At 46.2% G+C, this 25,809-nt stretch overlaps 4 protein-coding genes across 4 annotated transcripts; 3 read left to right on the forward strand and 1 right to left on the reverse strand.

The window, feature by feature from the left end:
* The first annotated feature begins 1,502 nt into the window (after positions 1–1,502).
* LOC125727573 (germinal-center associated nuclear protein-like) lies at positions 1,503–3,741 on the forward strand. Its single transcript, XM_049004395.1, has 7 exons — positions 1,503–1,766; positions 1,841–2,231; positions 2,335–2,586; positions 2,670–2,799; positions 2,988–3,167; positions 3,263–3,413; positions 3,508–3,741. The coding sequence occupies exons 1-7, from the start codon at positions 1,674–1,676 to the stop codon at positions 3,592–3,594; spliced, it is 1,284 nt and encodes a 427-aa protein (XP_048860352.1). The 5' UTR covers positions 1,503–1,673; the 3' UTR covers positions 3,595–3,741.
* A 1,403-nt stretch (positions 3,742–5,144) lies between these two features.
* On the forward strand, positions 5,145–12,231 carry LOC125727579 (germinal-center associated nuclear protein-like; the record flags this gene model as incomplete). The annotated part of the gene is made up of 22 exons (XM_049004403.1): positions 5,145–5,384; positions 5,501–5,582; positions 5,711–5,849; positions 6,228–6,430; positions 6,519–6,658; positions 6,755–6,952; positions 7,032–7,300; positions 7,382–7,544; positions 7,628–7,782; positions 7,902–8,125; positions 8,220–8,416; positions 8,507–8,607; positions 8,700–8,831; positions 8,915–9,028; positions 9,114–9,266; positions 9,349–9,546; positions 10,537–10,599; positions 10,676–10,810; positions 10,913–11,066; positions 11,277–11,541; positions 11,694–11,791; positions 11,866–12,231. Coding segments are annotated over 22 exons (3,789 nt in total), but the record flags the coding sequence as incomplete, so codon positions are not given.
* Positions 12,232–14,929: 2,698 nt separating this feature from the next.
* On the forward strand, positions 14,930–20,092 carry LOC125727571 (uncharacterized). The gene is made up of 8 exons (XM_049004392.1): positions 14,930–15,155; positions 15,518–15,620; positions 15,833–15,932; positions 16,021–16,073; positions 16,330–16,414; positions 18,345–18,399; positions 19,614–19,804; positions 19,947–20,092. Exons 1-8 carry the CDS (start codon positions 15,133–15,135, stop codon positions 20,090–20,092), a joined length of 756 nt encoding a protein of 251 aa, XP_048860349.1. The 5' UTR covers positions 14,930–15,132.
* A 2,145-nt stretch (positions 20,093–22,237) lies between these two features.
* Positions 22,238–24,413, reverse strand: LOC125727574 (uncharacterized). The gene is made up of 4 exons (XM_049004396.1): positions 23,467–24,413; positions 23,141–23,237; positions 22,573–22,674; positions 22,238–22,386 (listed from the first exon to the last, which is right to left on the reverse strand). Exons 1-4 carry the CDS (start codon positions 24,378–24,380, stop codon positions 22,306–22,308), a joined length of 1,194 nt encoding a protein of 397 aa, XP_048860353.1. The 5' UTR covers positions 24,381–24,413; the 3' UTR covers positions 22,238–22,305.
* Between the last annotated feature and the right edge of the window lie 1,396 nt (positions 24,414–25,809).

Here is a 25,809-nt window from a genome sequence, read left to right on the forward strand (position 1 = left end):
AGCATTTGCCTATATTGCCAATGCCACGGGCCGGCCTGCATAAATGCATGAGTGGTAACGCAATGGGGCTTATCATGGAGATTACCAGGGTCTTTCAGCTAACATTGCTGGCCTTTTTTGTTGTGTTTTGTATTTGCATTGTTCTGCATGTAGTAGGAGAGTAGTGTATGTTTATTTCGAATGGAAGAATGAAAAAATACCTATATGTGCATTACATTTTGAACATAAAAGTAGGCTGTGTTAAGAAAACCCGCTTCTCTGTCGATTTACTCGTGGCTCGGTCGTAAATACATGTCTGACATTTATAATGAACCAAGACAATAAAAATCGCTTCTCAAATTTGCCCATTTATGGTTCTTTATTTCTGAATGCCAGCTTGTCCCTGATAGACGTTCATTCATTTAAAAGGAGCTCTACCCCGTCCCAAGATGGCGGCTCTGTTGACGCATTCGCTCCCATAGACGGCTGTATTCAACGCGACAACCAGTGCTGCTGCCTTCTGCAGGTTGGCGAAGATGCGAAGGGAAACCGAGCATCAGATGAAGGTCCACTTGTTCTACCAGCAGCTCCTGAGGTATGGTGCTACTGTAGAGTAGCTGTTAGCCATCCATCACTCTCCATGTGCTCATCTACATCTCCATCCACTTCAGCGAATCTGTGTGGGGGCCACTGGACCTGCTCAGTCTGGTGGCAGCAAGCGTCTCGAACCCATCTGACACAATCTTCTGGAAGGCAGCCCTCTTGTTGCCAAGTGATCATGAAAGAGATGCCAGTGTTGCTAACCAGTAAGTGGGGGAACTGGGTGTCGTTCGGGGAGGGATTGGGTGTTAGTTGGGTTTAGAGGTCCTGGAGCTTACATTTGTGCCCCCCTCCCATCTCTGATGCAGGATTTTGACAGAATGGCTGGAGTCCAAATTCGGTAACTCGGAGAAGCAAGAACACAGGGAGATGGTCCCCAACGGACACATGCAAACCTTGAGCATCAGCAGCGGCCTGCGGAGCGTGGGGGAGCGCATGCACACAGTGCACGTGTGTGTGAAGGTGTGGCAGATAGGGGGGAACTTGCCGATGAATATCGACAGGCTTCATGCCCCTGTGTTGCATGTTCTGTCATTAATGTTAGTCTAGCATAGCTTAACATAGCCTAGCATAGTCTGGCACTATGTGATATTAGCAGGTCCTGTGGTAACACAGATGTTTGCGAAGGGTGCAAGTGCAGGAAGTGAGGCCATGTTTCTCACTGTGGGTCAGGTGGCCCGCGGGCCCCTCAGCGAGGAAGGCCAGTTGGCATTGGAGAAGCGGAAGGGGCTGATGGGCATGGGCGCCCTGCTGATGCTGCTGCCCTCGGCAGTCAGTCCCGGGGCTGATGAGGAAGACGGGGACATCTTCCTGTTATCCGCCCTGCTGCAACTCCGGCAGATCCAGCAGGCTAATGCCTGGCCACAGGCCCTTCCTCTGGTGGTGGTGGTCCCAGGGCAGGCTGGGCACAGGGCCAGCGATGAACGGCTAGAGGAAGGTGTGACACTAACCGTGTCTATGACAACAGGTGTCGCGTGGGATTCGCTTACTTTACTTATAGCATTTCTCTTGAGGCTATGTTTACGTATGCAGAGCTAATACAGTTGGTTTGTTCCTCCTGTCTGACCATCGGTTTCCTTTCCCTGTAAGACCTGATGCTTCAGACACTCATTGAGGAAGGTTTGATTTCAGAGTACATGTTCGTCCATATCCCCGAGACCACGAACGAACCCCAAGGATCCGAGCAGGTGAGTGTGCATGTTGTCGCTGGCCTCGGTAAGATTGAACCATCCCATTGACCATCACCCCCGTCTCCCCGCAGATCCGCCATGCCGTCAGGTGGCTCGCTGCCCGCTCCACGGCACCAGCCCGGCTCGTCTCGCAGACGTTGGTGCAGGTTGTGGAGGCCGGGCTCTGCCGCGAGTTTGCTGGTAGGCTTCACCGTGATCGGAGGGACCGTGACATGGCGGGACTGCCCTCCCAGGGCCCTGCACCCGTCATCGGCCTCTACAACACTGTCCTGGCTTTCTTGGCTGGCCTTGTGTCGTCCCCGAGTCTGGCTGGCCTCTCCTGGCCCGTGGCAGAGTTCTCGGTGCCAGGGGGTGGTGACTGCCTACCACATCTGCTCTGGAACTCGGCTGAGCACCTGGAGTGGCTCCAGGGGGCAGTCCTGAGCCTGCGGCTGCCCGACTGGCCGCTGCCAGCCGTGGGGGGTATGTCCATGCCTCAGATTCGGAATTCGGACTTCTTGCTAAGTGGCTGCTTCTTAGTCTGTTTCCTTAAATTTCTGCTGCTGCCACCGCTCCCCCCACCCAGCTCCTTGGAGCCAGCTGGTTGCCTCCATCTTCCAGTACGTATCTCAAATCCCATGGTCCCGCCACAGCCAGCCACTCCTTATGTCCCAGTTGGAGAACCTTTTGGAGAGGCTGCGTCAGGACTGTGTGGGCCGAGGTGGGGGGCCGGACAAGGAGCCCACTTTCTGGGAGGTGCCCTGGGACGAAATTGTCATGCTCTGTGTAGAGCACCAACTCCGGGACTGGAACCCTCCTGGGTGCCCCGTGAGTGAAGGTGAGGAGGGTGGGGTGGGTCTGACGTTTGGGGGGGCCTACTGGGGATGCCATGCAGGTGTGAACCTATCCCACCATCTTCAGATGTCATCAGTGACGACGGAGAAATCTCGGTGTATTTCCTGAGCGATGGGCTGCAGGGCTTCATACCGCCGTCCTGCTGGGTGGATGCCGTAAAGCAGACGCACAGGGACAAGCAGCAGGGGAAGGCAGGGTAAGAGCCAGCCAGCCATGTAAATCTAACACATTCCAGATAGACTGTTAACAGTGACCTGCAGATTTAATGAATATTATTTACTATTAAATGGAAGAAGAGGGAAAGCCATCAGCTTCCAGTCTTGCTCATATCCCCAAGAGTGGTGTACAATACTGGCTTCTTATCCAAAGTCTCTGCCATTGCAGGTGTCACCAGAGCATGTGGCCTCATCCTCGACTGGCCAGGCCACGTCTTCAACAGAAGCTGTTTCACAGCATGGTTGAGGACCCTGAGTCCGGATCCGGTGTTGCCCCTGTTTTGGATGCTGCCTCCAGCCCCCAGGACCTCCTGGCTCGCATTGAGGAGGAGAAAGAACAGAGCCGCAGGTCTGACAGAGAACAGACATGCTACACACGTGTACTCTCTCATGTGAGTTGTGGCATAAACATTGAGCCATTTCCTGTTTGACTTGGATCTGCAGGTTCGAGGACCAGCTGCGTACCTGGCTTGACGTCGAGTCCCTGGGCCCTTCCTCTTCCTCCTCACCACTTTTCTTGCCTTCTTCGTTACTGTCTGTACCGGAGATCGTAGTGCCCTCCCCAAAGATGGCTGCCCCACCTGCACTTGCCCTGGTATTGACCCTGTGCCTACACAGGTGCTCACATTTTAAGACCCCAAGTACCCTGTGCTCATCAGTTGAGACTGTTTCTGTGCCCATTTTTGTAGCAGAAGGAGCGCAGTGTCCGCAGTGACCAGGCCAGGGGAGCTGCCAGTTTGTATATTTCCGCAGATGTGACACAGGCGCGGATATAATCTCCCAGGCCGAAGGACGCCGAAATCTACCGCGCTGTAAGAACTCTGTTTCGACTTTTGAAGGCCGTATTTTTGGGCTTTTTACACAATGAATCCGTCTGGGCTTTTCGGCAGAACACAAGGCGGAGCGTTTCAGTCTCCGTGCGCCCCGACCTCGGGGCTCTTTTCCTTCGGCCAGCAGAACGCCCCTTTCATGCAGCCGCCTGCCCTCGGCCAGGGCACCGGCCAGACCTCGCTCTTCAGTACATCGTCTGCCTTCGGCCAGACCGGATCCCTTTTCGGGCAGCCTGGCGGGACGGCGTCTGGACAGGCCCCGACCTTCGGCATGCCCGGTTCTGGGAGTCAGACCCCGTCGTTTGTACAGAGCGACACCAGGTTCGGCCCGCCGCCCTCCTTCGGGCAGCCGGCCGGGGTCGGTCAGAGCTCTGTCTTTAACCAGAACTCGGCTTTTCCCCAGACCTCTGCCTTCGGACAGACCGGCGGATTTGCTCAGCACACACCCGGCTTCGGCGGCTCTAACGCTATCTCCGCCTCCTCTGTTCCCCCCTCCTCGGGGTCTAGTCAACCACTGAGATTCGGACAGTTGTCCACAGGGTCTTCTTCGGTATTCTCCCCTGGAAGCGTTCAGGGCCGCGGATTTAGCACCTCAGAGTTCAGCTTCAAGCCGTCAGACGCAGCTGTGTTCAAACCTATTTATAGCGCCAGTCCTGAACCGGCTGTGTCCCAGGCTGTGTCCGAGTCTTTTGGTTCCAGCCCATCCAGCACCACCGCTACCAGTATGGACAGCAGTGGGCCTGCTCCTGCTGCCTCTGAGTTCCTTTCTGGAGCATTAGGTTTTAGCTTCTCACAGCCCATCGCAGTGTCCAGCAGCATCCTCCCCACCAAAGATGCACATCCCAGCACCACCCAGGAGTTCAGCTTCTCGAAACCAGCAGCACCCTCCGTTGGTGCTGGCAGTGGCCTGGGTGGGGGGACCTCCCAGGCCGCCTCTGTCTCCAGGTACTCTGCCTCTAGCCTCCATGAGCCCCGGCCACTGTTTGGTGCTGTCAGCTTTGGTCCGCTAAAACCCAAGACCGACGCTGGGGTTGTGTCTGGTGAGGTCCGTGGGGGGGGGCGGTGAGGGGGAGAATGCAGGGGAGGCAGCGGCTAAGGGTACCAAGCGGAAGGAGGAGATGGTGGAGCATTTATCAGAGGAGCCCCAAGTTGGTGCTGACTCCGCCCCCAGGCACCCTCCCAAGAGGCCCCTGGTCCGGGGCCGGGGGCCTGTCAGCAGCATCTTTCGCAGTGCCTTGACCAGCATCCTGAAGACACCGGCCCTACAGACCCGGCGAGAGCCGAAGAGGAGTGAGGAGCCACAGCCAGACTGGGGGGAGGCGGAGCACCAGGGTTCGATGGCACCGACCACCAGCCACTCACCCTCAACGCCGCCAAGGTCACAGGCCCCAACCCGGGAGGTCCTTGAGAGGGCGGAGGAGTTGGGTGAGTACTCCCAGGAAGAAGCACATTGGGTTCGAAGCCAAGTATAGTCTGAAAAACTGAACTCTGTGACACTTGCCACAGATCCCGAAACTGAGGCAGCATCAACAGTGAGACGTGCCCGCCGCCTGGACAGCACAGACAGCCTGGGGGGGATGTCACCCTCCGAAGCCATGGTGCTCCAATGCAAGAACATTCCAGCCAGTCTTAACAGCAAGGACATCCTGGGGGAACATTTCCGCCAGTTCGGACGTGTGCAGCGGATCTTCTGCAGGCCCCAGAAGAACCTGGCCATAGTGCACTTCCACGACCATGTGAGCAATGGCTTTGCACACCTTTGGGGGGGGGGGGCTTGGTCGCTGTACTCATTAGGCTGTGCTCTCGTCCATGATCTCCCGGGCTTTCCTCACTGACTTTTGGTATCTTTCAGGCTTCTGCTGCCAAAGCCAAGAAGAAGGGCAAACTGCTGCGCAGGCATGAGCTCACCATCTTCTGGCAGAGGAAGAAGCAGAGTGAGTGACTATTACGGTGCTCTCTATCTGTGCATCGAGCCAAGGCCAGGGCGGGGTCTTTGTGACTCGTTGCAGCCTTTCATTCCCATGTCAGCTGTTTCGATGAACTGGTTCTGTGTGTCTCTTAGGTCCAGGAGAGAAGGGCCAAAGGCCTCCAGATGACCCTGATCCTCAGAGCCAGGCAGGAGGCTTTGAGTCAGCCCCTGTCTGCAAAGCCCTCTCCAAATCCACCTCCGGCTGGTCCTCCAGCTCATCCCTATCCAGAGGGTAATCTTGTCTTTAAATCATTCTCTTACCGTAAGAGTAAATAACTCAATTTTACAATAAGATGGCCGGGTCTTTATTAAATTAAGTTAGGGAAGAAAATCACCTTTTTGAAACCCAATGCAAGTTCTTTAAAAAAAAATAAAAATCTGGATCACTCTGGTTTTTTATTATGTATACATTTTGTTAGTTTTTTTTCCAAGCAGCTTGAGTTATGTTAGGTCATCTGGTAATGAAACTCTTTACCTCAGGCTCGGATTCGTGACATTAAAGTCAAACTGAGTTCTTTGGCTGCTATGCCCCCTACTGGCCAGGTGTTCAAAGGAGCCCAGGTTTTGCCAGCTTTTAGAAGCTCTTCAGCCTTTGGTCTGTCCCTCTCAGGTCACCAGCCAAGAAACCCCTGGCGACAAAGGCCCTGCAGTTTGAGAGTGAGCCGCAGATGGAGCCCAGCCCAGACGGCCTCGAATCCGAACATCTAGCCAGCAGCCTCCCCTCTCCCCTCTTCCACCTGATTGGCCAGGTAGCTGAAACCGCAGAGGAGAAGTATCGTCTGCTAGAGCAGCGGGACAAGATCCTGCGACAGGGTAGGTCCCCCTAGGGTCACGTTGCTGAGCCACCCCCCCCTCCCACCCCAAAGTGAATCGCCAGCTGACACGGTCTCCTCTGGCACAGCTCGGCCCAAGAGGACCGACCTGGATCTGTCCAAGGTGTTTGTGGGTACGTGTCCTGACATGTGTCCGGAGAAGGAGCGTTACATGAGGGAGACCCGGAACCAACTGAGCTCTTTTGAGGTCATCCCCAACACGGAGAAGGTATCACCACCCCTGCCCCTCTTTCCTAATGCTTCCCCCTCCCCGCCATGAATTGACAGACCACAGGCTGCAAATCACCCTCTGCACCCCACGCAGGTGGACCACACTGCTGCCATTAAGGAGTACAGCAGGTCCTCTGCTGACCAGGAGGAGCCCCTCCCCCATGAACTGCGGCCCCTTACTGTGCTGAACATGACCATGAACTACCTGGTTACCCAGGTCATGGACCAGGGTGAGGACAACTACCGTGACTGGTATGACTTTGTGTGGAACCGCACACGAGGTATCCGGAAGGTGAGCAACATTAGTCCGTGTCTCATTATTCCTGTGCCCTGCGGGCCTCGCCCTGATCCTTTTTCTGGGCCATCTGCAGGATATCACTCAGCAGCACCTGTGCGACCCGCTTACGGTGTCCCTTATTGAAAAGTGCGCCCGCTTCCACATCCACTGCGCACACCACCTGTGCCAGGAGCCCATGATGTCCTTTGATGCTAAGATCAACAATGAAAACCTGACCAAATGCCTGCAGAGCCTCAAGGAGATGTACCAGGACCTGGCCAGCAAGAACATCTACTGCCCTCATGAGGCAGAGTTTCGGCAGTACAGCGTGCTCCTGAAGCTCAATGATGGAGACATCCTCCGGTGGGTGGCTGGCCGGCAGTCGGTGTCCCGTGTCACCATGGCACCTCTCCAGCTGACATTTCATTCCCTCCCTACCTGCAGGGAGGTGCAGCAATTCCGGGCGGAGCTCCGAAACTCTCTGGAGGTGAAGTTTGCCGTCCAGGCCTTTGCCGCTGTCAACAGCAACAACTTCGTGAGGTTCTTCAAGCTGGTCAAGGTGGCCTCATATCTGGCTGGTTGCATCTTGCACCGCTACTTCGACCAGGTGGGGGAGCCGTTGCTCCGCTCCCTACATCCTCATCAGCCCCAATACCTCACTTACCTGGACCGCTCTGGTGCCCCCTACAGGTGCGCCGTGAGGCTCTGCGGGCCCTGAATGTGGCCTACAGCTCCCGTGGTTCCACCACATTCCCGGTCGAAGACCTGGTCCGGATGCTCATGTTCCAGAATGCCGGCGAGGCTTCGGACCTCGCGCTGCAGTATGGGCTCGCGGTCGATGCAGGGTAAGGCTGGGCTGTGCTTCGTTGTCCCTTTTGTGTTGGGGGCAGGGTGGCTTATCTCTGATGGGGGTGCTAATCTATGATGGGTGGTATATTTTATTGAAGCTCTGCCCTCCCCCTAGCATGGTGGAGCTAAGCCGGACAGCGTACCAGGAGCCTGAGATCCAGCCACGTCCAAAGCGCTCTGTGGCCATCGCAAGGAAGCGGGAGGTGCTGGTGGGCCAAGTGGTCAACGGCGCGCCACTGCCCAACCCACCCCAACACACACCCGTCAACAGCTTTGACAGCCGCAACAAGTACCGTGGGGATGGGCAGCCAGCGGAGGCAGGCAGTGTGCCCAGGGCTGGTGCGTCTGCACTCCACCTTCCGCTAACTGTTACGCTTCGTCCACCTTCTGGCCTCTGATTGTAATTTTGTCATTTTTCCTGCCCACGCTGTAGCAGCCTCCCCTCAGAGGCCCCCCATTGAGCTGGATGCGCGGGCCCTCCAGCACCGATCCAAGATGCCGAGCGACCCAGCGGAGTCAGCTGGCCTCCCTGGTAGAGAGGAGAGTGGAGCACTTGGGGCATCTCCGTCGGAGGCACCACCAGTCGCCCCACCTACGCCTCCCCCACCGGAGCCCGTTTACACAGAGCAGGTGATAGATTGCTCATTGCTGCGTGTCAACCCAGTAGCAGTGTGTTGGTATTGCCATAGTAATGACAAATAACCCCCCCCCCCCTTGCAGGACATCGCCACGGAGGTAGAGGCCATGCTGGAGGAGGTAGTGCAGGCCGAGGTGGCTGACGTGGCTGCCACCGAAGCCGAGTACATCTCTGCTGCACTCAGGTAGGAGCGTGAGCCAGATAGGGAGCAGTGGCCTCTAGAGGGTTGTCACACTCAACCAACACCAGTTTGGTGATGTGGATGGGTTGTTGCAGCATGTGCAACGGCCAGGTGGAGGCAGTGCTGAGTGAGGTGGTGGAGCAGATGCTGCGGGAGGTTTCTGCTGCCGAGATCCAGGCAGAGAGGGAGCATATCGCTGAGGAGAAGCGCAGGATGGAGGAAGCCAGGTAGGCCTCACCTGTCTGGGCTGGGGAGGAGGGGTGGGTGCATTTTGAGGGGATGTGCCATCTGATGGGCCTGTCTCTGTCAGGAGAAAGCAGGAACACGAGGAGCTCCTGGCCCGGCTCAGCAAGACACTGTGTGCCGAGATCACACAGGAGGTGCTGCGCGACTGCATCGTGGAGACTGCCTCAACAGAGATCAGGTACTGGTGAGCCAAGGGGGATCAGAGGTCATAGAGAGTGTTCAGATAACTGTATATAGGCTGAACGCATGCCCCTTCGTGCCAGGCGTGCCCAAGAAGAGCAGGCAGAATGTGTGGCTCGCAGCTCACAAGACGTGTGTGAGGTACTGCTGGAGGAGACGCTGTGTGGTGAGCTCACCCTGCTGGCCCAAGACGTCCTGGAAGCAGAGCTTCTGAGTATACGCAGGTTCATCAAAAGGTAAGGGGCAGTGGTAAGGGGACCAGATATTTTGCCCACATGCTCGCCGACAACCGGGCTTCACCCTGTGCATGTGTTGCAGGTGGCGTGATGTGGTGGCCGTGCGCAGGCAGCTGAAGCGACAGATGCGTGATTTTCCTGCTGCCCCTGGCTGTGTGGACCCCCGCTTCAGGCTGCAGGCCTTGGCCCCCAGTGCCCCCCCCTCACCCTGCCTGGACAGGCTGGCCCGGGGCGTGGTCAACCTGGGGCACGCTGGGGACCTCTCTGTTTCCTGCACCAGGTACATCTCTCTCACAGCATAATAATGCTGACCTAATATTCATAATAGAGGTGCACCGATCCCACTTTTTCAGTGCCAATATAATCTTGATACCTGAACATAAGGTATTGGCTGATTATGAGTATGATCCAGGACCAAAGCTCTTTTTTTTTTCCAAGCTAGTAAATACAAATGGAAAAGAAGTTTTAATTAGCCCACAAGAAACATACATAAGATACTGTTCCACCTCTTTTGTGCATCTTGTATTGAGCATTTTTGAGACATTTTGCAGTTGTTTGAATATCTTCACAAGTACACCCAAGTGGCATGCGTCACTTTTCACTGTGATAGCAGCACCTCGTGTATCAAGCTATAGCGAGTGCGCAAAACAGCCCAAGCTGGCTTCCAAACCATCGCTTTTTTTCATATTACTTGCATTGCCTTAATTGAGTGCACTATTAGTGGGATTTTCCACTGAATGTTACTTTGTTTTTACAAAGATCGCAAATCGCTGTGCTACTGGTTGTTTCAAGCATAAAATTCTTCCAGGTTTTAGACATGTTAGTTTGCTTCGCAAGCATGCAAGTTGCATTTGCTACCATCACCTGATCCTTCCACTACAAAGGACATGCACATGACGTCATAGCAGGGGAAGTCACTGCACTCACACACACTGAGTGTCAAAAAACCGAGGAAGCGTTAACGTTCAGCTTGAATGCCACAAAAAATAAAAAAGGGGGGAAAGCTGTTGTGCGATTTGATTGTACCACTCAGTATAAGAAGAAATAGACTGGCAATAACTAAATAATTATTGAACATGGATCGGTCACATGTGGCCGATGTCCGATCCGTCTGATTAGGTATCTTGAATATTGGATCGGGGCACCTCTGCTGAATTAGACAGTACTTCCCAAAATGACTTCTGTCCTGTCCGTTTATTTTGCTGGCCATTGATTTGCTGTAGTGTTAAGTGTACCGATGCTGACACTCCGCATCTTCGCCAACCTGCAGAAGGCAGCAAAGGGAAACCGAGCATCAGATGAAGGTCCACTTGTTCTACCAGCAGCTCCTGAGGTATGGTGCTACTGTAGAGTAGCTGTTAGCCATCCATCACTCTCCATGTGCTCATCTACATCTCCATCCACTTCAGCGAATCTGTGTGGGGGCCACTGGACCTGCTCAGTCTGGTGGCAGCAAGCGTCTCGAACCCATCTGACACAATCTTCTGGAAGGCAGCCCTCTTGTTGCCAAGTGATCATGAAAGAGATGCCAGTGTTGCTAACCAGTAAGTGGGGGAACTGGGTGTCGTTCGGGGAGGGATTGGGTGTTAGTTGGGTTTAGAGGTCCTGGAGCTTACATTTGTGCCCCCCTCCCATCTCTGATGCAGGATTTTGACAGAATGGCTGGAGTCCAAATTCGGTAACTCGGAGAAGCAAGAACACAGGGAGATGGTCCCCAACGGACACATGCAAACCTTGAGCATCAGCAGCGGCCTGCGGAGCGTGGGGGAGCGCATGCACACAGTGCACGTGTGTGTGAAGGTGTGGCAGATAGGGGGGAACTTGCCGATGAATATCGACAGGCTTCATGCCCCTGTGTTGCATGTTCTGTCATTAATGTTAGTCTAGCATAGCTTAACATAGCCTAGCATAGTCTGGCACTATGTGATATTAGCAGGTCCTGTGGTAACACAGATGTTTGCGAAGGGTGCAAGTGCAGGAAGTGAGGCCATGTTTCTCACTGTGGGTCAGGTGGCCCGCGGGCCCCTCAGCGAGGAAGGCCAGTTGGCATTGGAGAAGCGGAAGGGGCTGATGGGCATGGGCGCCCTGCTGATGCTGCTGCCCTCGGCAGTCAGTCCCGGGGCTGATGAGGAAGACGGGGACATCTTCCTGTTATCCGCCCTGCTGCAGCTCCGGCAGATCCAGCAGGCTAATGCCTGGCCACAGGCCCTTCCTCTGGTGGTGGTGGTCCCAGGGCAGGCTGGGCACAGGGCCAGCGATGAACGGCTAGAGGAAGGTGTGACACTAACCGTGTCTATGACAACAGGTGTCGCGTGGGATTCGCTTACTTTACTTATAGCATTTCTCTTGAGGCTATGTTTACGTATGCAGAGCTAATACAGTTGGTTTGTTCCTCCTGTCTGACCATCGGTTTCCTTTCCCTGTAAGACCTGATGCTTCAGACACTCATTGAGGAAGGTTTGATTTCAGAGTACATGTTCGTCCATATCCCCGAGACCACGAACGAACCCCAAGGATCCGAGCAGGTGAGTGTGCATGTTGTCGCTGGCCTCGGTAAGATTGAACCATCCCATTGACCATCACCCCCGTCTCCCCGCAGATCCGCCATGCCGTCAGGTGGCTCGCTGCCCGCTCCACGGCACCAGCCCGGCTCGTCTCGCAGACGTTGGTGCAGGTTGTGGAGGCCGGGCTCTGCCGCGAGTTTGCTGGTAGGCTTCACCGTGATCGGAGGGACCGTGACATGGCGGGACTGCCCTCCCAGGGCCCTGCACCCGTCATCGGCCTCTACAACACTGTCCTGGCTTTCTTGGCTGGCCTTGTGTCGTCCCCGAGTCTGGCTGGCCTCTCCTGGCCCGTGGCAGAGTTCTCGGTGCCAGGGGGTGGTGACTGCCTACCACATCTGCTCTGGAACTCGGCTGAGCACCTGGAGTGGCTCCAGGGGGCAGTCCTGAGCCTGCGGCTGCCCGACTGGCCGCGCTCGTGGGAGTTTTACTTACTCAAAAACGTTCTGAGGGCAGAACGAAAGATGATTGGTTCAGAGAAATAACCAATCAAATCATAGAGGAGGCGGGTCTAAAGAAACGGAGGAGGCGGGACCAAGAAACTGAACGTTAGGTGGGAGTTTGAAAAAAATGTGTCGGCAGCATTATCGGTGAAGCGATCCGGCGCAAAAAAAAAACTTTCGGAAGATTTTTCGCTGCACTTATTCCAAAGGTAAGATTGTTTAACATTTATTTGGTTAACAGAATTTATTTTGATAAACTAGTTTGAGGCAATGAGCATGTTGTTATTCTTTTGCTAAGAGCTGGTTTGCATTAGCTTACAAAGTTAACGATGTAAATGCTGATAAAATGATGATTGCATGTGATGGATTACTTATATTTGCGTATTTTATAACCACTTATAAAACTATATTATATTATATTAACTGTCTAAAAGGAGATTTTTTTTCCATTTTGCCAGCAGCCATGACTTGAGGTCAGGTTTGGTATTTTAACTGGCCATTTTTCTACATTAATACGATTTCTTGTTAGTGGTGTAGGGTTCTGAAGGTTCAAGGGAAGGAAGACTGTGTTGCAAGCAATATTTAGTATTAGTAATGTAAGGTAATGCTGCTGCCCTTGGGGCAGGAAAGCTGTGCTGTCAGCATTATTATTGCTAGTGGTTAGGATTAGTAACGCAGTAATGCTGCTGCCCTTGGGGCAGGAAAGCTCTGCTGTCAGCATTGTTATTGCAACTGGTTAGGATTAGTAACGCAGTAATGCTGCTGCCCTTGGGGCAGGAAAGCTCTGCTGTCAGCATTGTTATTGCAACTGGTTAGGATTAGTAATGCAGTAATGCTGCTGCCCTTGGGGCAAGAAAGCTCTAATGTCAGCACTATTATTGCTAGTGGTTAGGATTAGTAATGCAGTAATGCTGCTACCCTTGGGGCAGGAAAGCTCTGCTGTCAGCATTATTATTGCTAGTGCTTGGCATTAAAAATGCAGTAATGCTGCTGCCCTTGGGGCAGGAAAGCTCTAATGTCAGCACTATTATTGCTAGTGGTTAGGATTAGTAATGCAGTAATGCTGCTGCCCTTGGGGCAGGAAAGCTCTGCTGTCAGCATTATTATTGCTAGTGGTTAGGATTAGTAACGCAGTAATGCTGCTACCCTTGGGGCAAGAAAGCTCTACTGTGAGCATTATTATTGCTAGTGCTTGGCATTAGAAATGCAGTAATGCTGCTGCCCTTGGGGCAGGAAAGCTCTGCTGTCAGCATTATTATTGCTAGTGGTTAGGATTACTAACGCAGTAATGCTGCTGCCCTTGGGGCAGGAAAGCTCTGCTGTCAGCATTGTTATTGCTAGTGGTTAGGATTAGTAACGCAGTAATGCTGCTGCCCTTGGGGCAGGAAAGCTCTGCTGTCAGCATTTTTATTGCTAGTCCTTGGCATTAGAAATGCAGTTTGTCTTTTAATTAAAATAAGTTTGCAATTACTTTTAAGGGATGTCATTCTTTTATGTTATTTGCATAACATGTAATATTTTAGTTACACAAACACAGTGATTTAACATGGAATGTTTGTACTTTGCCAATTTCTCCCTGTTTGTCTTTAAGCAATATTTCTACAGAGAAACATGAGTGGTAAGCATAAAACATTTTTGTGCCTATGCTTTTAATTGATATTACCTGAGACCTTCAGTTAAAATAATTGTTTAAAAAAACACATAAAAAGAGGCAGCTAAATGATTCATGTTACTAATGCAGTCTTACAGGCTATGCGGTCCAGGGGATTGCAAAGAAGACATGCCAAAATTGGATGCGTAGGACCCTACCCACTTCACATGGAAAGTTTTGAATCCCTTGTAGAGAGCAACAAAGTGTCTGATGAGGTAACATTTTCTATGTGTTTTAAAGTAAACATTTCTTTGTATGTCTGCAGGTAAAGCATATAACAGTATAACAATACAAGCTACATTGGATAAAATTTTCAAAGAAATTCAAATTTTACACATCCAGAATTCTGCTCAAGTTTTTCATGTACTCCCTCATTTCACAGTTAATTATTTCTCATCAGAAACACTACTTTGAAAGCCCTACCCAAACTCACAACATTCTTATGTCAATACAGGTTTATTGGCACGATAGATGTGTTTTTACAGGATTAGGCCTGGGAACAGCTAAAGCTGCTTAGTGACCTTGTCAGTTGTTAAAACAGCTATATGAACACATTTGAATTTAGCTATTAGTATAGGTATTTCAGTGCTTTTTCTCTGACTCTTAATTTTCCTTTGTTCTTTGGCTGATGCCTCCACAGACCATGGATGCCTTGTTCCATCTGTTCAGCATGGTAATAGATTAACTAAACTACTTTGAACATTTTGACTTCCTTGACTAGGGTCATTCTACATGTGTGTGTTAACACAAATTGATCATGTGTCTTATTTTAAAATGACCTTAGGTATTTGGATATTGAATATACTCTGCCTAAATGTGAGATTCAGAGAGTTTCAATTTACTTGACTCTGTTCAATAAGTGAAGTTCGGAGCATTTAAGGGTTGTCTACCTAATTTCTGGTGTCTTTTGTAGAGGCGACCAGATGTTGTGGCAATTAACACCCATACCCTGACCCATATTCTGGAAGGGAACGCAAGAGCAAAGAGCCGTTATTTTATCAAGGCAAATTACCATGACAAAACTTTAATTGTTAGTACTTGCTAGTTACAGGTAGAACCAATACAACCAATATCAATATAGTTGTTAGTTTGCTAGGAAAAAACATACAAATTATTTGAATTATTTTATTTTCAATTTTTAAAATTTCAATTCTTTTTGTAGAAGAACATCTTTGAACATAAAAGGGAGGTTGTTGGTCCCTATTTGGAGCATGGGAATCATTGGACATTTTTTGTAAGTCACTCACACTAAACATTTTTGTAGTTTTTTACGTACTAGGTAAAACCGAGTGCTTCTTTCAGTACTGATGTACCATAATCTAAAAGTATTTCTAAAAATATTGCCTCCCAGAGCTGTTGACATAGAATCAAATATTTATTTTAATTTTTTGTTTTTTCTAGCATAGTAATATTGTGGACCGGAGTATAACGTACCTAAACTCACTAGGGGAACAGGATGAGCAGTACTCTAAAATAGAAAAGAATTGGAGGTAAAATATACTATATTTTGTGTATACTGTATATATAAGATTACTGATTTACATTTGCAGTTACATTCACATCATTTGACAGAGCAAATCTTCACCTGCATTTCAGTGCCTTTGCTGCATCAAAAGGCTACCTGGGGCCATGGAAAAGGATAAAGCGGGAACATACCCTTCAGACTGATAGTATTTCATGTGGCATTTTCACAGCTGTGGTAATTTTTTATTTTTTTGTTGTTGTTGTTATTAATTAGAAATAGATCTATGGCAAACTTTATGAATTTTAGATATAATAGTCTTTTACGGTTTTACTATGAATGCATATTTGGTTAAGGAACACATTCTAAGAACAGTTTAAGTGAGGCTAAACTAGAGTAATTTTGCTACTGTGATATTAAATGTATCATTCTGTTTGGGTCCCCATTAGTTTGCTGAGATCTTTCTAGAAGGCAAGGAGGAGTATCTTGCTTGCCCATCTGTAGAGCAAGAGAGGGAACGACTAGGGTTACTTCTTTTCAATTCACTTGGTAAGTATATTTATATTTAGAGTTTTTTATTGATTGTCCCATGTATAAAGAGTAATAATGGAGCAAATATGTTTCCTGTATTTTTTAGATAAGTCTGGTATTTGTGGTATCTGTCACCAGAGTGTGTCTGTGAAGAACAAGGCAAGTGACACAGATATTTTAATTTTTAATTAAATTTAATGTTACATGGTTTTAAATCTAAAAATAAAGAACCTAAACAGATGATGATTTAAATAAAATCCTTTAAATTCCAGTTTACTTCGTTCCTTTTAGGCTAATTTGCCATGTACAACTTGCTAATTGGGTAGTAAAATTGCATTTTAAAATACAATAAAAAAAGCTCCTCTGAAATTGGATAACCTTGACTTTCCATGTCTTGTGCATATGATCGATCTAGGGAAGATGCTCTTCTTGTTTTGCAAATATTCATACAAAATGTCTACCTGGGAGTCAAGAGGACAGCAGGTGTCTTTTTTGCAAAGGTAGTGAATTTTGGGACTGAAAGTGTATTTATTAAATATGCTTTGAAAACTGAGCTTGTATGACAAAATCTGATTTGGCACACATCCATTACATCAATAAGCAATAATGGTTTCAAAATATAACTAAACCTCAAGTAAATGCCAATGCTAGCCTATGTCATTAACTTTACACATTTTTCCCCACAGGTGCCTTCACGATCACAATAGCATTCAGGCCTAAAACCATTGAGTTGTGCATTATGACAGTAGTGGTTGACACATGTACAGTTAAAGTAACACCTTCGGATGTTGCATTTTATAGCAGTAAGACTATTGTAAAATGCCACTAATAGACATTCTGTTAACGTTGATATTATTTCTAAAATTATTAATTCTGAGAGAAGACAGGTCAGGAGAAAGTCACCAAAACAACAGAGGAGTTGAGGCAGAAGACAGGTCAGGAGAAAGTCACCAAAACAGAGGAGTTGAGGCAGAAGACAGGTCAGGAGAAAGTCACCAAAACAGAGGAGTTGAGGCAGAAGACAGGTCAGGAGAAAGTCACCAAAACAACAGAGGAGTTGAGGCAGAAGACAGGTCAGGAGAAAGTCACCAAAACAACAGAGGAGTTGAGGCAGAAGATAGGTCAGGAGAAAGTCACCAAAACAACAGAGGAGTTGAGGCAGAAGATAGGTCAGGAGAAAGTCACCAAAACAGAGGAGTTGAGGCAGAAGATAGGTCAGGAGAAAGTCACCAAAACAGAGGAGTTGAGGCAGAAGACAGGTCAGGAGAAAGTCACCAAAACAACAGAGGAGTTGAGGCAGAAGACAGGTCAGGAGAAAGTCACCAAAACAACAGAGGAGTTGAGGCAGAAGACAGGTCAGGAGAAAGTCACCAAAACAACAGAGGAGTTGAGGCAGAAGACAGGTCAGGAGAAAGTCACCAAAACAACAGAGGAGTTGAGGCAGAAGACAGGTCAGGAGAAAGTCACCAAAACAGAGGAGTTGAGGCAGAAGACAGGTCAGGAGAAAGTCACCAAAACAACAGAGGAGTTGAGGCAGAAGACAGGTCAGGAGAAAGTCACCAAAACAACAGAGGAGTTGAGGCAGAAGACAGGTCAGGAGAAAGTCACCAAAACAACAGAGGAGTTGAGGCAGAAGACAGGTCAGGAGAAAGTCACCAAAACAACAGAGGAGTTGAGGCAGAAGACAGGTCAGGAGAAAGTCACCAAAACAACAGAGGAGTTGAGGCAGAAGACAGGTCAGGAGAAAGTCACCAAAACAACAGAGGAGTTGAGGCAGAAGACAGGTCAGGAGAAAGTCACCAAAACAACAGAGGAGTTGAGGCAGAAGACAGGTCAGGAGAAAGTCACCAAAACAACAGAGGAGTTGAGGCAGAAGACAGGTCAGGAGAAAGTCACCAAAACAACAGAGGAGTTGAGGCAGAAGACAGGTCAGGAGAAAGTCACCAAAACAACAGAGGAGTTGAGGCAGAAGACAGGTCAGGAGAAAGTCACCAAAACAACAGAGGAGTTGAGGCAGAAGACAGGTCAGGAGAAAGTCACCAAAACAACAGAGGAGTTGAGGCAGAAGACAGGTCAGAAGAAAGTCACCAAAACAACAGAGGAGTTGAGACAGAAGACAGGTCAGGAGAAAGTCACCAAAACAGAGGAGTTGAGACAGAAGACAGGTCAGGAGAAAGTCACCAAAACAACAGAGGAGTTGAGACAGAAGACAGTTCAGGAGAAAGTCACCAAAATAAAGACAATGCTGGACAAAGCCAAGAAGATCAAAGAGGTAAAAGAAGTGTGTGTGTGTGTGTGTGTGTGTGTGTGTGTGTGTGTGTGTGTGTATATATATATATATTATGTATGTATGTATGTATGTATGTATGTATGTATAGGTACTTTAACTTTATTGGTACTTTAACCTTTTTTGGTCCTCCACCCTTACAGGGGGATTTCTGGTGGAAAGTGCTCTAAAAGTTTCAGACTTTCACCAAGCGAAGAGGTAAAGACTATGATCTCATAAAATGTTGTTGTTTTGTATAATAGCAAATTATGATATAGATCAGTTTCATTATATTTTAAAAAATCATTGTACAAGAGAGATGGAGGGTGAGGCGCCTTTAAGACTTTCCGTCCACTAAAGCAGGTCACGCGATCTCTCGGCAAATCGGAGCGCGGAGCTTCAGAGCTGTGAACTAGACTAAACAACCCAGACGTGCTGGTTTCTGAAGATTTATTTTATTTAGTTTCTTTAGTTGTGAAGTCTTCCTTAATTCCCCATGTGTCTAACTTGATATGAAATAAGTTTCCGATATCTAACTTGTTTCCGTTAGTTAGTTATAGAAAGAAAGCACATTTAGTTTCTCACTTGCCACAGAGTCGTGAAGTAATTGTGTATTGACGGCCGTATTGCCGTGTTACAGTATATTAGGTTACAATCTCTGTAATTGTGTTAGGAGTAAGCAGCAGTAAAGTTTATTATTTGTTGGTAATTTGTGATTCTTAGTGCACAGGCTGTACTTTAAAGGGGAAAGTCCCTTTAAGTATTTATATAGTTTGTTTCAGACCACACATATCCAACAGTATACAGGCCGGTGCCAAGTCATACCTTAAGTTTTACGGAAGTTAATAAATCCTCACCAAAGAGCAAGCATCTGTCGTGCCCTGTCCTAAGTGTTCTTATCGACACCCCATGGCGACAACAAACTCCACCTGAACTAGTGCAGAGCCTCACCTACAATCATACTATCATAGCCATTCTTACATAACATCTACAGTGGGGGAAATAATTATTTTATCCACTGCTGAATTTAAGTTTCCTGACTTACAAAAAAACGAACAGTCTCTAGTTTATGAGGTAGTTTCATTTTTATGGAGACAGAATATCAACCAAAAATCAAGAAAAAACATGTTACATAAAAGTTATAAATTGATTTTCATGCCATTGACTGAAAAGTTTTTGATCCTCTACAACCCAGCCAGACTTCTGGCTCCCACAGACTGGCTGTGTGGCCATCTTGCACACAGATTACAATCTATCAGTTACAGATACTCCTGATTTTCAGTTTATATTCTGTCTCTCTCCATTATATTATATCCAAATAATTAATTAAATAAATAGTGTTTAACAAATAATTATTTCCCCTACTGTATGTATTCAAAGAAGGGCTTTTTAAGTTATTTTTATTAATGATTCATTGTACATTGATATTTCAGATATCAGGTCACTTCAGAAGAACTACGGAGGAGATGCTCTCCACCAGAGAGCTACTCTGTGAACACTGTGGTGGCTTATCTGCGGAAGGCCAAAGGACAAAAAAAAACAATTGAAGAGAAGTTGACAGAGATGGAGGTGAAGCCATCAAAGCGCACAAAGTTGACTTCACAGTGTTCCAAACTTTGTGAAGGTAATAATGGAATGGGAGAATAAAGGGTACCAAATCTTTGTCCTGTATCACAAAACTGTTACAAAACCCATAATATTGTTACAATTATTTATTTTTTACATTTTATATGAAGTTTCACATTATTACAAATTACTGTGTGTAGATGAATGCAGTGATCTGGCTGGGGATATAATGTACCTGGCAGCAAAATTCATCCCAAAGGAAAAAGTGGGTCGAGCCTTGTTGGAGGATGGGAATGTCCATGCGGCCATGGCCAAAATAGAAGACTGCAGGTCATTAATTAATTAATACACTTAAAGGTAACAGAATAAGACAATTTAACTGGAAAGCTAAATAACTGATGGTCTTTTCAATTGTAGGAAGACATTGGAAGCTGTGAAGAATACTTTAGAAAGTAACTGGGAAACATTTGACCTGGCTACACATGGTCTTGGGCCTGCAGTTATGAAAGGCACTTTTGCTTTAATTGATTCTTGTCTTAAAGAGAAAATGAGAGCACTGAAATCAAGACTCCAAAAATGAGTCATTTTTTTTCTTGCCATTTTATGTTCATTGTGTTCAGCTGAATTAAAAAAGTAATATGTGCAATACAAATAAAAACAAAGTATTTCAAGGTTTATTTTGGCCTGCTTACATTTATTCATTGTTTAAAACATCACCATGCTTACTTAGTGTTACCTGTTATACAATTGTTTTTCCTAGGTCTGCAAAACATATTCATAATTAGTTGAACTCATTTACAAATCATTTACACAGCTTATATCTAAACTAAAAAGAAATACAAATTTAAGTTTACAATGAAAACTGTTCAATTTCACATTTCAACTACACATTCATATTCTAGTGCATGCAGATTATAAACAAATAAGAAGCAAGTGGTTTATAAATTTATAGATTTAAGATTTGTATCAGAAGTTTTACATTTTACATGCCATGTATGATGCCAAGGAAGAATTCTAAAACATTACAATGGTGTTCTTACTACTGTATTAATCTAATTTATGCTTTGTGTAGATCTCAAAAGTACTGGAGAATGTAGTTTTCATGTATGTGCACCACTCACTGTAAAGTACTCACAAAGCACATTAATATTCAAAGCACCTAAAATTATTGAATTTTTTTTAAAGAATTCTAATAATGAATGATTTGTCAGTTTATTTTTGCCGCATTTTCCTTCTTTTTCGCCTAGTAGGGTAATTCATGGTGAGTACATGTTTCGCCTTTTTTAACCGTTGGCGATAGGCGTGCAGTACAGTTATTTTTCTTTTTCTTGACCGAAGATTAAAACGTGAAAAAACTAGTTTGTATGCCCTCTCTACCATCTTGTAAAGCTCCTTATTTTCAGTGTACTTCTCTGATTGGCTCCATTCCATGAGGTCTGTTAACATGGAGTTCAGGTCAGCTTTTGGCTTTATGTTTGTTTTCTGGCAATCTGATTGATTAGAGATTACCTCACAAGGTGTCAGTGGAGGATAAAGGATGCTGTGAACCAAAATACAGACACATGTTTCATTATGACTATTTGCTATACATGTACAGAATTTTGGACTTTTGTGATTTATAGTTCCTACACTCCCATCACTGTAAAAGACTGTGAGGTTTTCATCATCTGAGTTATAGGAGTGACAATCAATGATTTTTTTAGCAAGAGCACTCCTGATGTCTTGAATAACTAGTCCTTGTTGCTGTGCAACTGTTCTTGAGAAAACAATATGTTTACAAAGAGAACCACTTTTGGATGTTCTGCAGTCACATTTGACCATCACCAAATCAACTGAGTGAGGCTGAGAGCTTGTATGAGATGGAACGAAACATATTCCCTCTTCATTAAATTTAACATTTGAATCCAACCCCATCTCAATCATAGACTTGACAGCATTGGAGAAGTTGTCAGCATCTACTCCCTTGATTCGTCCGCTTTCTGCCAGGTCATCCATGTAACTTACAATTACAAGCAATCAGTCAGTAGAAATAGTCATAGTATCAAGAAATAATTTATAATGACATTAAAAATTAGCATGAATTATAAATTTGGATTTGTAAATTTACCAGTAATATTTGTGAACATCACCACAGAGCAGTTTAAGGAGTTGGTCAATCCGTCTGTTGGTGTTCCCTTTCAGGAATTGATATTTCATCGTGAGGAAGAATCTATGTGAGAAAGATTTCTTGTCAGTCAATATATTAAAAATTATTGTTTTAAGGGATTTTTGATATGTTAGGTTTTTGCAGAAAGTTTGCAGTTTTGACTTTTTTGTTACAGAAGACATGCAGTACGTATTTACAAAAAATGTATACCTATACTTAGCACTGCAAATATATACATTAGCATAAGTATACATTTACAAAAAAACATGCCTAACAAAATTCACACTAACAGTTTTTGATAATCATATAAAAGGTCCTATACCTCTCTGCTTTGTTGTTGGTTTCACTGTTTTCATGATTGAATGACCTGCCAAAATTAGACCACAGCTCTCCACAGGAAATCCACTGATTCTTCAGGTAAGTAGATACGTGTTTACTTCCAAGGTAGGAATCCAGCTCTTTACATTTTGTGGCAGACGTGTTGTCAAACTCATCTTCCTGAGGAGGAACACAAACACTTTATTTTTTAATTTATTTTTTTACTTTACAATAGTTTGAAAAGCAGAAGCTGAAGCACTTGGGAGTAAAAGAATCTATGTTGAAGATTAACATTTGACAAAGCTTCAACTAAATAGAAAAACAATTGTTTGACAGTATCGTGAAACGTGAAAAAGACTTACTGTTAAACACATCTTCATTGACACCATTGCTTGAATCACCATGTTTCTCTTGACCACTGGCAGGTTTCCTCCATCTCGTTTCACCAACCACCTATGCACAGCCTACATTTAAAAGGAAATAAAAATTGAGTGTTTCGTGAATTATTGTCACATGGTGCGAGCAGGCAAGGGAGTCGAGAGCAGCCAGATTGACGGAGGAATGGGGTTTATTAGGGTCGAACAGACAGGACTGATACTCACACGGGATTGACGATACAGATCTAGGGGAAACTAACAGATGCGGACTACTGTAAATACAAAAGACAAGCTGAGTTTAACGAGCAACAGGTGAGAACAATCAGGCAGGAACACGAGGTAACGAGGTGGGCGTGGCACACACGAGGATCGGACGGAGCTGGGCGTGACATATTTTAACTCAGATTTTAGAATAGACAGATACTGTTGTTTACAAGGGATCTGTGACTTATTAGCAAGAATTACATACATTGTAATACATTACTATTTTTGCAGTGGCTTCAAAAGTCAATTAAAAAGGATTTACATTTGCCTGAACGATTCTGAGCTTTACCTGCAGCACGTGAAACCAGCAAACAAGGACCTTTGCTGATGGAAATATCTCTCTTACTGCATTTAGCTCTTTTAGGTCTCTGTCAATCATCACTGACCTATGCAGAAATAAAAGAGAATATGCATGAAAATAATGACTGTGTTTTGCTAAACAATATAGAGGACAAAAGGGCTCCTGTCTTATTTTCAAAAGTTTTACAGCCCCTGCCCACTATTAGAATTTGAATAAGCTATTTTTAAAATTTCAGGAAAATACTATTTTCTGTGACATGGCCTATTTAAAGTCAAATGTTCATCTCAAAAGTAGCTTAAGTACACTTTACAGACCGAGGAAGAAAGCCAGGATTAGAAATAGAAAGTTTTTGCAGGCAGAGAGAGAGTGTAGATGTTGATTCCTGACTGATAATGAAGTATGCAAATGGGTATCCTCTTCCAATCCTGCTTCTCAGAAGCAATGCATAAAATGCATAGCCATATGAGGTCATGCCTTTGTAGGTGGCATCCATAAACATCATGGGATGTGGATGTTCTTTAAGTAGTTGTTTTTGCCAGGGTGTCTGTACTACAATAATCAGTGGTTGGTCATCACTTAATGGCTGATAAAAACAAATGTTCTCCTTTAGCTCTGATGTGCATAGTTTGTCCACACTGATACTGTCTTTCACATCAGGAAAAATGAGAGCATTTATGCTCTTCTTGGTCATCCTAATATCCTCTGGTGTAACATAGTATCGACGATTGCATCTATCTGTATGTCCATGGCGCTGTGCCCAATCGACACTCTTCAAAAGTGTTTCTGAGACCGATAGTCCTTGCTCAAGCCACATATCTATAAAAGCCAGTAGTTCTGGGTCAACACGGTTTTTTACACCCTCTTCTTGAATGTTAATATCATGTCCACTGTGTTTCAGCATTTTGTGCACAATAGCACCTGTAAATCCAGCATCCTTGATTATACTGAAAGACACATAGGCCCTGCAAGAATTAGCCCTGGTTTTGTTTGGTTCTCCTTTGCTATATCCTGTTGCTTTGTTTGATCTCTCACATGCGTAATAGTAATAGTTCTTGCGAGGACAGACATGAGATGTAAAATAGCTGTGAGTTTCCTCTTCTAGCTTCTTGATATAGGAATGTATGAAATCCTCCTCCTCCTCTTCAAAAACAACAACTTCTTGGATGACCTCAGGATCTTTAACCTTCTTCATTCTTCGTCTGACACCTTCAATCCAAATGTTCTCCATTTTCTGAAAAAGTAAACAAAAATTATGATTGTATTCTACCATATTCTCAAAACAATCTTTTTAAGTTAAAAATACACAAAAAATGGACAGTATCTTTGATACTAAGTCCAGGGTATTACTAAGCAAGGGAAACAGCATTACTAATGCCAAGGACTAGCAATAAAAATGCTGACAGCAGAGCTTTCCTGCCCCAAGGGCAGCAGCATTACTGCGTTACTAATCCTAACCACTAGCAATAAAAATGCTGACAGCACAGTTTTCCTGCCCCAAGGGCAGCAGCATTACTGCATTACTAATCCTAACCACTAGCAATAATAGTGCTGACATTAGAGCTTTCCTGCCCCAAGGGCAGCAGCATTACTGCATTTCTAATGCCAAGGACTAGCAATAAAAATGCTGACAGCAGAGCTTTCCTGCCCCAAGGGCAGCAGCATTACTGCATTACTAATCTTAACCACTAGCAATAACAATGCTGACAGCAGAGCTTTCCTGCCCCAAGGGCAGCAGCATTACTGCGTTACTAATCCTAACCAGTTGCAATAACAATGCTGACAGCAGAGCTTTCCTGCCCCAAGGGCAGCAGCATTACTGCGTTACTAATCCTAACCACTAGCAATAATAATGCTGACAGCACAGCTTTCCTGCCCCAAGGGTAGCAGCATTACCCTACATTACTAATACTAAATATTGCTTGCAACACAGTCTTCCTTCCCTTGGACCTTCAGAACCCTACACCACTAACAAAAAATCGTATTAATGTAGAAAAATAGCCAGTTAAAATACCAAACCTGACCTCAAGTCATGGCTGCTGGCAAAATGGAAAAAAAATCTCCTTTTAGACAGTTAATATAATATAATATAGTTTTATAAGTGGTTATAAAATACGCAAATATAAGTAATCCATCACATGCAATCATCATTTTATCAGCATTTACATCGTTAACTTTTTAAGCTAATGCAAACCAGCTCTTAGCAAAAGAATAACAACATGCTCATTGCCTCAAACTAGTTTATCAAAATAAATTCTGTTAACCAAATAAATGTTAAACAATCTTACCTTTGGAATAAGTGCAGCGAAAAATCTTCCGAAAGTCTTCTTTTTTGCGCCGGATCGCTTCACCGATAATGCTGCCGACACATTTTTTTCAAACTCCCGCCTAACATTCAGTTTCTTGGTCCCGCCTCCTCCGTTTCTTTAGACCCGCCTCCTCTATGATTTGATTGGTTATTTCTCTAAACCAATCATCTTTCGTTCTGCCCTCAGAACGTTTTTGAGTAAGTAAAACTCCCACGAGCACTGGCCGCTGCCAGCCGTGGGGGGTATGTCCATGCCTCAGATTCGGAATTCGGACTTCTTGCTAAGTGGCTGCTTCTTAGTCTGTTTCCTTATATTTCTGCTGCTGCCACCACTCCCCCCACCCAGCTCCTT

The sequence above is a fragment of the Brienomyrus brachyistius genome, unplaced genomic scaffold, assembly GCF_023856365.1.
Source record: "Brienomyrus brachyistius isolate T26 unplaced genomic scaffold, BBRACH_0.4 scaffold103, whole genome shotgun sequence".
Taxonomy (NCBI): Eukaryota; Metazoa; Chordata; class Actinopteri; order Osteoglossiformes; family Mormyridae; genus Brienomyrus; species Brienomyrus brachyistius.

What these genes read in the sequence shown, in the direction of transcription:
- LOC125727573 (XM_049004395.1), top strand. Translation starts at nt 1,674, where the DNA reads ATGCTTCAGACACTCATTGAGGAAGGTTTGATTTCAGAGTACATGTTC. An exon ending in AACCCCAAGGATCCGAGCAG is followed by an intron (nt 1,767 to 1,840) that starts GTGAGTGTGCAT and finishes GTCTCCCCGCAG; the next exon opens with ATCCGCCATGCCGTCAGGTG. An exon ending in CCCCACCTGCACTTGCCCTG is followed by an intron (nt 3,414 to 3,507) that starts GTATTGACCCTG and finishes CCATTTTTGTAG; the next exon opens with CAGAAGGAGCGCAGTGTCCG.
- LOC125727571 (XM_049004392.1), top strand. Translation starts at nt 15,133, where the DNA reads ATGGGAATCATTGGACATTTTTT. An exon ending in GGAATCATTGGACATTTTTT is followed by an intron (nt 15,156 to 15,517) that starts GTAAGTCACTCA and finishes CCTGCATTTCAG; the next exon opens with TGCCTTTGCTGCATCAAAAG. An exon ending in GTGGCATTTTCACAGCTGTG is followed by an intron (nt 15,621 to 15,832) that starts GTAATTTTTTAT and finishes GGTCCCCATTAG; the next exon opens with TTTGCTGAGATCTTTCTAGA.
- LOC125727574 (XM_049004396.1), bottom strand. Translation starts at nt 24,380, where the DNA reads ATGGAGAACATTTGGATTGAAGGTGTCAGACGAAGAATGAAGAAGGTT. An exon ending in AATCCTGGCTTTCTTCCTCG is followed by an intron (nt 23,238 to 23,466) that starts GTCTGTAAAGTG and finishes ATTTCTGCATAG; the next exon opens with GTCAGTGATGATTGACAGAG. An exon ending in GCTGGTTTCACGTGCTGCAG is followed by an intron (nt 22,675 to 23,140) that starts GTAAAGCTCAGA and finishes TTTTAAATGTAG; the next exon opens with GCTGTGCATAGGTGGTTGGT.